We start from the raw sequence: 14029 nt of genomic DNA, 5'->3' as shown, positions 1-14029 counted from the left end.
CTTGCTAACCAGCAAAGATTATAATCTGCAGCATCGATTATGTATTGCCCATCTTAGATTGAAATGTTCAACAGGTGTATGGCAGTTTGAATCCCCAGGACCACCTTTTCATGGCTTTATTAGTTATGGATAGTCAAGCTGCAAAGAGTATAAGGAAAGAAACAGGGAGAAAAAGGGAGAGAGCAGGAGAAGGTGATGTGCAACAAAGGAAGGAAGGGTGGGTGGGTGGTTGTTTGTTTGGTAAGGTAGGTCGGTAGGGGGAGAGGGAGGGAGGGAGGTAGGTAGTCTGGTTATTGCAACCTGCCCATATTGTCTGGGTGTTAAAAAGCCTGATGGTTGTGGGGACAAAGGAATTTCTGAACCTTTCAGTCCCACAGTGCAGTAAGATCAGCCTCTCACTGTGGCTGCTTCTCTGACCAGTCAGGATGTTGTGGAGGGGGTGTTTGTTATTGTCCATGATGGCATGCAGCTTCCTCCTCATCAGCTGTTCCACCACATTTCGGAGAGAGACCAGCACCCTCCCTAGCACGGAACTGGCCTTTTTCACCAGCTTGTCTAGGCAGCTACAGTTTTTGTCTGCATCTTGACCAAGATGTTGTGAAGCCATGCTGCAAATCAATACAAGTGGATGGTTATGGGCATTGGGCTCTTACAAGTTGTCGGTCTTTCTGTCCTTGAATTTGAGAGAAATGGTCCTGGAAAGTCCTTGAATTTTAGAGAAATGGCCCTGGAAAGTTCTTGAAAAGTCCTTGAATTTTAGAGAAATGGTCCTGGAAAGTTCTTGAAAAGTCCTTGAATTTGATATCAACCAAGGTGTGGAAACCCTGTGTATGGGTTTGTGTGAACATAAGCAGGAACAAAGGGGGAAAAGCTACACAGTCAGAGAGTGGGTCTGCTTTTTCTAATGTGTTCCACCTTTGTGTGGCTGACTCCACAGCTAATTCACAGTACATGAGCCAGTGTGGGTCAGCGCGCAGGGACCAACCCAGGCTTAGTCACAGCGCTCTGTCTACTGGATACGCTCTGACTCACCACTGCTCAGCAACTCAACTCAGCTACATCCTGCTGACTCCTCCACATACATGCCCACATGCTCTGGAATATAATAGCACATCACAGAGTCAAGAACGACACTCAAGACAATAATTCTGACATGGGAGCACTTTGCAGAGAATTTCCTGCTGTCAATTCCAGCCTACTGCGATGACCCGTGGGTGACAAACAATCAATAACATTTGCATTTTTCCACAAAATGCATATTTAATGACATTCCAAACATATCTCTCATTTGCTGTCCATGGAGTGGGAAAAAAAGCCTGCTATTTCACCTATTGCAAAAACACTGACAGTCCCCAATGTAACTGCAGACTCACCAATTAATTCTTCTAATGCACTTACAGATTAATAGACTTGCTACTATGCACTGAGGGTAGACAAAGTTATATCACATATCCCTCAGCTTGCCACCCACAAAGTCCTTCACCTCTATCGCTTAGAATAGAATGAAAGACCTTGATAATTTGCCTTCAGAGGGATGTAAAAGCCTGACGCATATGACTCTTCCCTGTGTAAAAAAGAAGATAGATTTTAGAGGCTCTTTGTGAGCTAAATAGTTCTGCAGCTGCCACTGCTCAGCCAGATTAATCTGCAGATGACTTCCAACCACTTCAACGGCAAGGCGGTGTTCAAGATGGTCTTTCAATCAAAAAAGTCCAGATCTTCCTCCTGCATAGGTGTTGTTGAATGTTCATTTACATATACACTGAACTTTTTCTGTAAAGATGGGGGCGATGATACTTTATTCATGTACAGCCATAAGAGCCCATGGTCTCAAAGAAGAACATTGCAATTTTAATTTTAATTTCTGACTGAATGTAGCCCTTTTGCCTCACATTTGTGTCTGCTTGTTTTTAAAATTTTAAAAGTTTAGTAACTGCCGTGTAAATGTGCAAAAACAAACATTGTTGTATGACCGATGAGTATAAAAATTGTACTGTTTCTGCAGGTCTCGCTGATTTCTCACCCACACACATCACTCAGCTGTATGAACTGGGCTGATCACGGATCATGCAGTATACAGTATACACTGAAATAGTATGTTCTGCCCTCTGCATAATTATATGTGTTGACCTGACATGGGCAATTTCTTCCAGTCACTTTAGCTGTGCAACTGAAACGCTTGAGACAGGCTTTTGATTTTTCTGATCTAAACAAGGCTCCGTCACGTCGTCATCAGTGGTCAGAGTGATGTTTTTAATAAAATACAGGTCCGATTTAACCTGATAGTAAATAAATGGTTATTAATGAGGACTTTAAAACAAACTCAGCACAAATAGTACAAACAGTCATGAATTAGAAATGCTGCTTACCAAACACAAAAGTAATAAAATCTTATATTAGTATAACATCAATATATTAATGCTACCAATAAAATGTATAGTGTTGCACATGGAAAAACAATCACACACAAACACACTCTGCTGTTGGGTCATTGATTGCATCCTGTCTAAAAACAATTTGCTCTGTGCGAGAAAGTGAGTTAAATGTAATTTAACTAAAGAAAAGCAAGTCAAGCAGTGCTTGACCCATCAGAGCTAAAAATAGACACCAATTAAATGATACCTCAGTGGAAGCCCTTTCTCTCCTGACATCAGATTACACAGCTGTGTTTGTTGCGAGTGTTAGACGTTAGCAGTGCAACTGGGATCTTGCAGTGAAATTCTGTGTGTGTGCGGTTTAAACTTCATTATTCTGCCTGCACCAGGTAAAACTTAACAACGTCCAAATAATCTTCACATCCAAACAGATGCAAATTGTGTGCATTTTCCATAAGTGATAGTCAAAGCAGGTGAATAATCATCCATCCGTCCATCGTCAACCACTTGTCCGAGATTGGGTCATGGGGGTAGCAACTCTTGCAGAGAGCCCCAGACTACCTTTTCCCTGTCCACATCATTGAACTCTGACTGGGGGATCCCCAGACTACCTAGTCCTTGTTCTGCCACATAGTGGTTAGCACTCTTGCCTTTGCAGCAAGAAGACCTGGGTTCGAGCCACGGTTGGAACAAGGGCTGTTTTGCATGGAGTTTGCATGTTCTCCCGGTTTTCTCTGGGTTCCCCCCACAGTCCAAAAACATGCAATATGGGGATTAGATCACTCTAAATTGACCATAGGTGTGAATGTAAGAGTGAAAGGTTGTTTGTCTCTATGTGGCCCTGTGATGGACCGGCGAACCTATCGCCCTATGTCAGCTGAGATTGGCACAGCAAGCGACCATGCATGAAAGTTTTATATTGATTGAATCATCACATTCACATCCAATGTGTAATATTGAAGGACCTAATAAAACTCTTGGATCCATATATTTTTTTAAAGAAAACAAATACCTTTCAGCTGTGACATGACAGCCTAAAAAAAATTTTTTTCAGCAGCCCTGTGAGAACGCAATCAAGCACAGAAATGCCACCATCCTGCTCTAATATGCATAACAATAAAACAACAGGAGGATTTTCACTACCGCCATATTAGCTCACCTTTTTCTTATCTGTCTGGGCTGGAGGAAGCAAAGCCTTTGAGCGTTCTGCAATTTTCTGAAAGAGGAGCAAATGAAGAGGCATGGTTAAAAAATACAGATTTTTCCTTCCAGGAGAGGTCAGATGTTTTGTTTAATGTTAATGTGAAAACCTGCCATACAAAAATGATGTTCTTAGGCAACTTAATTGCATTCTCAAATGAGTGCATGTTTCTAAAGGACTGTGTTTTACTTGCAATTACATTTAAAACCGGGACATAGTTGTCATCACACTACTTTCAGCCAAAAACAGCAAAAAGTGATTAAAACACTGTAGATATGTTACAACTTGAAAATAGAAAATATGTTCCTCACAAATCATAATTGAGAAAGCGCTTAAGTTATGTGGGAACTTGATTTGTCAGAGAGTGTGTTGCTTTGTGTTGTCTGTTTTGTCTCCGCACCATCTGCCATTTATCAGTAAGACTCCAGTAACCATAGCAAATGAATAAATCACCTTCTGCAAATCCCCATAGCACTGCACAGACTCTGACAGTTCAGTCTTTAGTCGAGTCAGGCGCAGACGGTCTTGCTGTGCAACAAAACAAGATTAGCTTTAATTAGCTCAAATGCTGTTCAATCCGCAGCTGATTCTTCAAAATGACAATGAACAAGGGAGGAATAAGAGCATAAAATACCCGTGAAGAGCCACTGATGATATCTGAGAGCTGTTTGATGAGCTGGCTTGTGTTGGTGATGACTTTGTTGGTTTGCTGCTGTGTGGAGTGGCTGGAGAGAAGATTGGAAGACAGACAAAAATACACACACACACACACAGCAAGAGAGAGAGAGAGACCATTAATGAGAATTCAAGTGGAATTAGACTTGTATAGAAATGTTACAGAGAGGTGATATTTTGAATCAATACAATAACAAAAGCCTGTAGGAGACAAAAAGGTCAAGATGTTTAAAATGTGCTTTCTTTCACTGAAAGTGACTGAGAGTGTGTCCTGATAATCAGGAAGAATCTATGCTTTTTTCTGTAAAATTCTGTGCCACCATCTCACAACATTATTAGTAGTCACCTCTGCGTGTCTTCATCCTCAATTGCGTATTCTCCCCGTTGCTCTCTTGATTGGTCTAAATGACACACTGACCACAGCCATTTCTCCCAGAGTGAATTCAAATCCATTCATGCTCGAGATGGAGTAAATGAAGGACACATATTGATAGAAAGAAACCTTCTTACTGGAGCAGTATAAATAAAATAAATGCAGGAAATGAAGGAAAATATAACGAATACATCATATTAAGAGTAAAAAAAGAAACCCTGCAGCACTGTGTGAGATCACATCTGACCAGCAGAGTGACTGAGTATTAATAGCTCTGGTAGAGATGGTCTCTATTCGTCATCTTTGTTTATACAGGGAGGCCCAAAGGTTGAAGTTGCAGCAGTGTTTACATCTCTGCAGCAGCATCAATTTTCAAACATACATGCAGCCGGGGTCATCCCGGTCTAACAGTCTGCCTCTCTCATCTGACTTGACACTATAACGGGCTGCCCCACAGAGCCAGAGTCAGCAGCGCAATCTGCTGCTACACACACCCGGCACACATATCGATCTGTGTGTAACTGGTGGCTGTGGGAGGAGGTGGACCGTGGGGCATCTGGGAGGGAAAGATCAGGTCACTTTCATTTCTTAGCTATTCACTCACTCACTCACTCACTCACTCACTCACTGCAAAACTGCTGTCTGCAAGCTGCTTTTCAGACATGCACTAAAGTCCAAAGAATTGTTTTGTCCTTCCCATTGGTCTATGCTCAGATTTTATTCCCACTTTTATCAATGGTGGAACTTGGCAGACCACAATGAAAATCTCAGCAGCTGGAATTGAGATATTTAGTTTTTTATTACTAATCAGTTTGGATTAAGCTCCATTACATTCCTATTGTATTCCCATGATGCAACTCAACTGCAGATTCTGACTTATGTTTCACCCTCCCTCCTCCCTATACCTCACCTTATAAACATTTATTCACAGATAAACAGTCTATATGAGCAAACAAGAACAGAGTCCCTTCTTCTGACTGAACCAAGTGTTGTGGGATAGTGGGCAAGGGTTTCGTAGATTCACTGTGAAATCCTTGAAGCAGAGAAACCATGGCGATAGTTGTCAGAGCTATTTAACACTTCAGGATTTTGCTGAGAGATGTGACAAGTATCCCTTAGCTTGAAGCCACTTATGCAACTTTGACATTTGATTTTATTTTAATAACTTCCGCATCCTTCCCTCCTCCAGTCACAGGACAGAACTTTGTTTATGAGTAAAAAACATTTATTTTCTTTTTTGGTAGTATTTTTTCGATATTTTTATTTATTTTATGTATCTCTGATGTTGTTTTTAAAGTGCTTTATAAATAAAGTTGGATTGGATTAGATTGTCATCTTCACATCCTGCCAAAAGCACCACAAGAGCTTAAAAGGTGTATAGTGTGTAAACATGGTAAGTAAGAAAAATGATCTCAAATGTACATATGATCTTGGCTGGGGCTTAGTCAATGTCATCTTTCTATAAGCACATGCATGATTGCACTCTTTTTAAAAGTAGAACTAAAAGGAGGCAAAGGGAATCCTGTAAAACTTGCAGTCCACCAGCTAAAATTGCGAGCTGAGCTGTTTCAGTTCAGATGAGCTCTGATAGATGGTCTGTGAAACAGTGGAAACCCAGCCCACCACCGACGCGCTGTTAGCAAACAATTAGGGCTCGCCCACCACTGAGAAACCCTGAGAGGACCCTCTGCGGCATGGCGGCACAGTGATACATCTGCTCGTCACACTCTTCTCCCGCAACAAGCTGGAAAGCCAAGTGGCCCGAAAACAGCATGCAAAAGATTGGAACCGCTCACACTGTGAATTTCAATCAGTCAACTCTGTTGTGTGTTTTTCTCATGCCCCGGTGAACTGAGCCAGAAGAGTCTGAGAGCACAGCAGGCCGCAGGGGGACGTGTGAGGGATGGTGAGCATCGAGTGTGGGGGGGCCAGGGTGGGGGAGAGGTGCTGCTTGGTGGGCGGGCGGGCGGTCATGATGCTCTGACTTTATTCATAGGGTCCAAACTTTACAACTTGTGCAGTTAAGGCGAGCTATGGTTGTAGCTACTACTATCTCTAAGCATGAGCGGGGAGTCAAATTATTATTGAATGGTTTGTATGTTTGCCTTTATGTTATTTATTTACTTATTTATAGAGCGCACCGTTGGAAACCAAAGTTATAAGGCGCTATATGATTTTAAGCAGTATGACATTAGATGAATTCAAATAAGAAGGTAATAAAATAACAATATACCAATCCTGGTTTCCCATCCAAGATAACAACAGTAAAATAAAGTAATAAATAAAAATATAGGAGCAAGACAATTATAGGGGTTGAGGCCACAATATGAGCTGAAGTGAAAGAAGTACGTGATTTTGTCAGAAACTGTCAGTTGACTGCGTGTATTTTAGTGCTGAGCAAAGACACTTCCAGAGGGTGGAGGCCACAAAGACTCAAAGCACCTTTAGTACCTTATCTCCTCTGACCTTTATTCCAAATGTAGTGATTTATACCAGCACTGAAACGCGCTAGAAGAAGCAATGCAGTGCAGAACACAAACGCAACACAACACAAGAAAGCACCACAGAGAGCAGTGATGCCGTTATGGTGGTTACTTGTCACGGTGTAATAACAACATTAGTGTATTCAGCGAGGTGCCATGTTTCCATCACTGCTGATCAGAGCCACTGTCAATAAAAACCTGTGTCGACTGCAATAATACAGTCATTTAAGTTGGCAGTAAATGCTAATTGTGTTGTGTTTTACTGCAGACAAAAGGCGAATGCTTGTTTTTTTGACCAGTGGATCAGAGGACAGTAGACAAATTAGCTCTATAGTAAGTTACCACTATTAGAAGCTATTAGTGGGAATCAAAATGTTTCATATTTGTGTATTTGAATGTGTTGGATGGGAGTTCTTCATTGCAAGACTCAGCAAAAAAGTTAGTGTTAGGGTTATTGCCAAAACTTGATTTTCTGAATATGATACTGACGACCAGCTCCCTCAGGATGTTTGAGGCTCATAATCCAGCTTCAGTTCTTGACTCCACTCTTAATGTATCTGTGCAGTACAAATACTGTGGCCCTCTTTCTCTGCTCACAGTTAGTCATTTGTCTTTTGTGTTTCTTAGGTCACTAATCCAGAAATTCTTAATCCTGGTCTTCTGGACCTCACTGCCCTGCATGTCTAAGGTGTTTCCCTGCCCCAATACAGCTGATTCAAATAGTCAGCTCATGCTAAAACATGCAGGGCAGTGGGTTACGAGGACCAGGACTGAGAAACGCTGTACTAATCCTTTCGTTTGCTCTGCATCAGATCACTGCTCTCTAATGTCTCATTTAGCTCTTCGTGAGCATTCTGAAGCTCCAGAGCTGCCTGTGTCCCATCTGCCACACACGGTTTTTCAATTAACAACTGATGTTTGAACATTTACACCAGTGAATCTGATTATGGTCCAGATTTAGCACACTGAAATCAATAAGGGGTCTGTCAACAACCCAAACCGGAGAGGAGATTAAAGGTCATTGTCCAGGAGTGAGTGGCTCTTTTGAGGCCATTTATAATGATTATTGTACGTGGAACCTTCTTGGCACAGGGACAAAGGTTATACTGAACATAGTTCTCTGTCATGAGGTCACAAATAATAGTGCAATACAGTCACACAACCACAAGCACACGGCAACCGTGCCTATGGGTATAAAATGTCCATTACATGTACATGTACATTCAATGGTCAAGGACGAGCCGAGACGTCCTTCAACAAACAAAATACAGATTCTAAATGTATAGAAGCATATTATTGTGCTTATTCACACTTTTTACTCTTTCTAATATTTTGTACAACCTCACTGATATAATGTGTCCTAAATAATGTGTCCTGTATAATGTCCTAAAAATACACACATACCTATGCAAGTGACGGTAGACCAGTGGCAGAGCAAGCTGTCTTTCAACACAAAGGTTGTGGTGTTTGATTCCCGGCGCCGCTTGTCTACATACACTTAACCCCACATGACGGCTGTGCTGGCAGCGCGTGAATGGGTATGAAAGATTAGTGATAGGAAATGTGCTGCTGTGAAAGTGTGAGTGAGTGGGTGTGAATGGCAAAACTGTAGTGTAGAGCAGCTGTGAGTGGTCATCAAGACTAAAAAAGTGCCATAAATACAAACCATATATATATATATATATGTATATATATATATAGAGAGAGAGAGAGAGAGAGAGAGAGCAACAGATGAACTGCTTCTCATCTGACATTTAAATGTGCATCTTCAGCAAAACATACACCCACTACTGCCTTGTACAGATATGCTGTACATAAACAGTACATACAGTATTTGCAGGAGAGCAGGTGCATTAATGTAGGTTTGAGAGGCAGCGCAGCTTGTGTAAGAGAAGAGGAGGATGAGGTGCGTGATCTGAGCCTAAAAAGATGGCTGTGACATTTTTTGCACCTGTTTCCTGCCCGCTCTTGGCTGAGTTGATGATGGACATGGTTTCCGTTGGTTTCTTTCTTCTTTATGGATTGTTTTTTCGAAGTATTTGCCAGCGCTATGACTGAATGTAATGTACGAAAACATGAGCGAGGTGTTGTTTTCTCAGTGGATACGTATCCGCATGGAGATGGTTCTTGACCATGCAGGTACTGTATAGACATATAGTTCACTGCAACTGTCTTTTATATGATGTACATCTGTGATTTATGGAACCATGCAGTTTAACTCTATGAACACGTTGCCAATAACTGATTTAGTGACTTCTTTAAAAAAATAATTTCTGTTGGCAAACAGCAGATTGTTTTTATTTCTTCCTGTCAATTTTATCCAAAGTGATGATTTTCTGCAACATAATGCGTCCGCATACTGACTGTCACACCTGAGGAGCACACCTGCTCTTTTTAAAAAGCCCTAACAATGGCGATGTCACTTGGAGCGTGCTGTCAATTAAAGCACAAAGACTTTAGTCCGCATTTACAGGAAAGGGTTAAACGCTATTAACCATTGAATTTCTTTGCCTTCAGACAGAGGCCTGCACTTGTCGACTACTGACTCGCTGTTACTTTCAAAAGTCAAGAGTATCGCTTCATGCTGAGAAAGATGTGTCTGTCAGTCTGCTGGGGGAACCCAATCGACCCTCACACAATACACGGTGTTGTTGCAGTCTCCTGCACAGAGTCAATTGCACAATTCAAAAGGTTCGAGCACAATCGTTGTTGCTGTAGATATGTAATCAGTTGTTCTCTGGAGGGTCGCCCCCCCCATTTCAGCTCAGGGGCCCCAAATGGTCTGCATTGTTTGCCCTGATTTCTCTTCCTAATCGCAAACATGCCTTGGTGAAAAAGATGCAGTAAAATCTAACTGCATCTGCAGCAAAAGCAAGATGATGGCAAATGTTACGCACTTATGAACAATATAGAGAAAAATTAGCTGGATATTTTTGATAGAATGAAATACTAATGCAAAACAAAGCTGACGGCAAATTCAGTTGAAAGACTTGACGTGGTTCCTGTTTTCATAGTAGTTTTATAACCAAATAGAGAAGCTTCACAATGATATTGTTTGAAAACATGAATCACAGAAGAAGGGTTGTCCTGGGAAATTCAGGAGAGAGCGCAGACAGCCAAAACCACGTTATTAAGCCTGGAATTCTGGACTTTTTAACCCTAAGTGAAAAGATATCGCCAGAGGAAATGAAAAAGGACTTGGAAGTAGTCCATTTCAGTTTCAGTTATTATGTTTAAGTCGTGTCAGAGTGAACAGTTTTTTTTTTTCTTCAATAAAATGTTAATTGATGAGGAAAAATCATCAAAACCATAAAAATATTAATTTAAAGCATCACACAAATAATGTATGTGATGCTTCCTGTTATTAGTGTTTTTGTTAATGTATGAGAATACTGGTTATTGTTGTATGCCATGTTTTGTTGATTTAAGTGAAGTAAAAAAAACATTTACACTTTTAGATGTGGAATGTGATTAAAATGTATAAAAATGATGATGTCAAAATCACTGGTTTAATGAGCTTTTGAAATCCCCATTAAGTTTGTAAAGAGCCAAGAAGCCTCATGTCTGTTTTCTGGAACAATCTTTCAAAACAATGTAAGCTGCTGAATAACACAGAGCATCACATCGCTGTAATTTACATCAGTCGAAAACACAGGATGTGTTGTGTTTTGTAATCTAGCATTATATTTTTAAAAGAAAATAGAAGTTAAAAATAAAAGCTGCCAGGCATTGTCAGTAAGTTTCCAAGGCAATCATGAAAAAAAAAAAAAATAATGGTTCAATACAATTGGTGACATGCCAGCCAACACAGTGGGACGTAATGCATTTTAAACAGATGCAATCATCTTAGATTGGCCACTTTGTCATCAGCGTTGAATCTGGTAATTGGTGAAAGCTCAACTAAAAAGGAATAATCAATACGAAAGAGGGCCCAAGAAACAAGAAAATAAGCACTTTTCTGGAAAGTGGAGCAAAGTGTAACCCTTTGCACTGAGCTGGAAAACAATTATGTAGACGGTGCGTTGTGTGCGTGTTACTCACAGACTCTCTCGTAGCTCTGCTGTGTCTCTAGATGTTCCCAGGGCTTGAAGGTTCTTCTCTAATGTGACAACTGAGGACCAATTGAACCACAACATTAAACAGTCTGTGCTGAGCTCACAAACACACTCATTAACCTTGCGTCACAACCCTCCTCTCATTTTACAATGGCTTGACGCACTTCTTTGGCTTCAAGGTATATTTTAGATCATTTAATTCCATGTGCAGTATAGGATTGCTATCACTTCATTATGATGTACTGGTGTACGTTTGACACCAAACCCAGATCATGATCTTAAAACTTAATTCTCAAAAGGCCAAGGCTCAAATATAACAAGTCAAATGTCTCAAGTTAAATTCTAGAAGCACAAATGCATGTACAAAACACAGACAGCAGTGATACTTATGAATGGTGTTTTACCGTTGGCATTTATCTGGAAGATATTGGAGGAGGTCTCCTGAAACACATCTTGCAGTTCAGCGGGGCTGACCTGTGTGGCTGTGGAGAAAACAGTGTGTCAGCAAAGACGTCGCACTCCAACGGAGCGTGACACAAGAGAGCTGACTACACAGTGGCAGCATGTAGGGACTACAGCGATGAAACAAAAGCCATGTAAAAACTGCAAATGTGAGCGTTTTCAGAAGCGTGCATCCGCCTGCTTGTTTGTCTTTTTTTCTTGTTTGCCCGTCACACTTTACATCTCGAAGGTTTATGTTGTAAGGTTGGAAACCAGACCTATCACATTTGTACCCACTCTCACAGATGGCTTTGGCCCCGCCCCACCCATCCACACAGATTCCATTATCCATATGTCAAGCAAAATCACAGCCATTTACCACATCTAAACTAGGGCAGCTTTTACACAAAGAGTGAGACATAACACTTCCACTAAAAACTAAGATAGCTGCCGCTGATGTACAGTATTAAGGTCTGTTTGATCCACAATTGCAAAAGAATCTAACAAACTAGACGCCTAATTTTCTCCAAGAGAATAATAAACAGATACTCTTACAGTCGACAAGCACAGCGGCAGTGAAATGGGATTGCAACCTGACCATAAAAAAACTGTGCAAAGAAACTTTTATTGGTAGAAAGGTGCTCTTTGTTAGAATACAAATGAGTAATAACTGCCGACGCCAAAGGAGATCTATACACGCACGTGTACAAAGAGGAGAAAAGAAATAAAGTGAAGAAAACAGGAGAAGTGGTTGTGCAAAACGGAATATCAAAACACACAATAAACAATTTTCAAATCAGAAGATATTGACGTCTGTTGGGATAAATAAGAAATAATACAGATTTGGTCCTTTTGTGAAAGTTGAAGAAACCAAGAAACTTGTAGTTTAAAAACTCCAGAGAAACGACAAACACTTTAACATATTTAACAAATCTGAAGTAAAACACGCCTCAAAGTTATGTCTCTCAAGCTGTGTTTGAGTGCATTGAACTTTCATATTGCATCGTCGTGAAGTTAAATCATCAAACATATCATTTTTAGCTTTACATAGTGGTCACATGTTAATCTGGACATACTAACAGGTGACTAAACATGGATAACCAAGACCTGAGGCCTGATGCATGACAACAAAATGAGGGATTAAGCCGGAATATGTAATTTATCCTGGTTGAATTTAGCCTTGAGTCGGTTGCATGAAAGCAGTGGTTACCATGGAGATTTATTCTGTGCAGACACAACAAGGATTTGTTCTTCAGTTAGCTGTCACTCTAATCAGAAATAAATGGGATTTACAGTTATTCATGATGTCCAAGATGTATTTTAACCTCAGTTTTATTAGCCTGCATTAATATTACAGATGTAACTAATTCTATGTATTATTATTATTGTAGATTAGAAATGGCTGAGGTTGCAAAGATGAGTCAGTGATGAGGGGAATAATATAAAGTCTCATTCATGCCATCTGTGTTTCTATGTTCTATGTTTTAGATGATGAAGCTCTGATACAAGTGGTCTTCCCACTTGCAGAGTGTGTAACCTTTGAAATGAAAATAAGACGTCGCTCCTAGAAATGAATTTGCCAAAACAGATGAGAAAAAAATAGTGTTTTTCAAAGTTGTATATTTAGAATACCTCTATTTTTCATTCATTATATAAAACTACAATGTAGTCAAAGGTACCAACCTCAGATTGATTGATATTACAAACAAGGATTTAGCTCCAATGAGCTCTTTAAATATTTTAGTGAGTCATTAAGCATTGAACATTACTAGTATCGGTTAATGCATGGATTTCTGAATTCTTCTTTTGTGCAACAACCCATTGATTTATATTCTGTAGCACAACACTTTCAAATGTGTGTCAAGTGATGAAGTATAAAAAAAAAAAAACACGCTTCAGAAACCAGAGGGACTCTGTATGCAAGGGTTTTGTTCACATTAGAAATAAAACTGTCAAGTGCAGTTCTTGCTTATGCTTAAATCTGGTCTTTCTTAACACAAGCCATCATTAAATGTTTAATAAATCATCTCAAGCTGCCAAAGCAAGATTTAAAGAATGAATGTAAAGAGTTTAAGGACTTGCACGTCACAGTCAATTTAATTATAGACGGAAGGAAGACTGACATTTACATTAATTAAATTGAGCGACGTGTATTGTTATTGTAATGAATAGAAGTGAAAATTAAATGGACATCAAAGGCTGTGGGAGCTTCTGATGTAGGACCTGACTGCAGTGATGATGATAGACCGGACGAGGGAAATGGCACTTAGCCACAGGCTGGCAGCAGAAGTGGGGAGTCTGCTGTATAAGTTATGTGGGCAGGACCATTTTCCTTGTTCAAAAGCACATTTCATTGCAAATGACAGGGAGGGTTAATGGCCTGAAGCCATTACAGCGGGCTGAAATCAACATCACAACCTGTGTAA

The 14029-nt window shown here is 40.3% G+C and overlaps 1 protein-coding gene across 1 annotated transcript in view; it reads right to left on the bottom strand.

Annotated features, from left to right (window-relative positions):
• The window catches only part of tsnare1 (T-SNARE Domain Containing 1), a 75248-nt gene that overhangs the window by 45353 nt on the left and 15866 nt on the right, over positions 1-14029 (bottom strand). Inside the window, exons 3-7 of the mRNA XM_044035111.1 lie at positions 11567-11644; positions 11149-11218; positions 4211-4301; positions 4030-4104; positions 3535-3591 (exon numbers count right to left, since the gene is read on the bottom strand). Coding sequence (XP_043891046.1) covers positions 3535-3591; positions 4030-4104; positions 4211-4301; positions 11149-11218; positions 11567-11644 — 371 coding nt within the window. The remainder of the gene's footprint in view (positions 1-3534; positions 3592-4029; positions 4105-4210; positions 4302-11148; positions 11219-11566; positions 11645-14029) is intronic.

Source organism: Solea senegalensis, linkage group LG9, assembly GCF_019176455.1.
Source record: "Solea senegalensis isolate Sse05_10M linkage group LG9, IFAPA_SoseM_1, whole genome shotgun sequence".
NCBI lineage: Eukaryota > Metazoa > Chordata > Actinopteri > Pleuronectiformes > Soleidae > Solea > Solea senegalensis.
The sequence above is the reverse complement of the archived record's forward strand: the minus strand, read 5'-3'. Positions and strand labels throughout refer to the sequence as shown.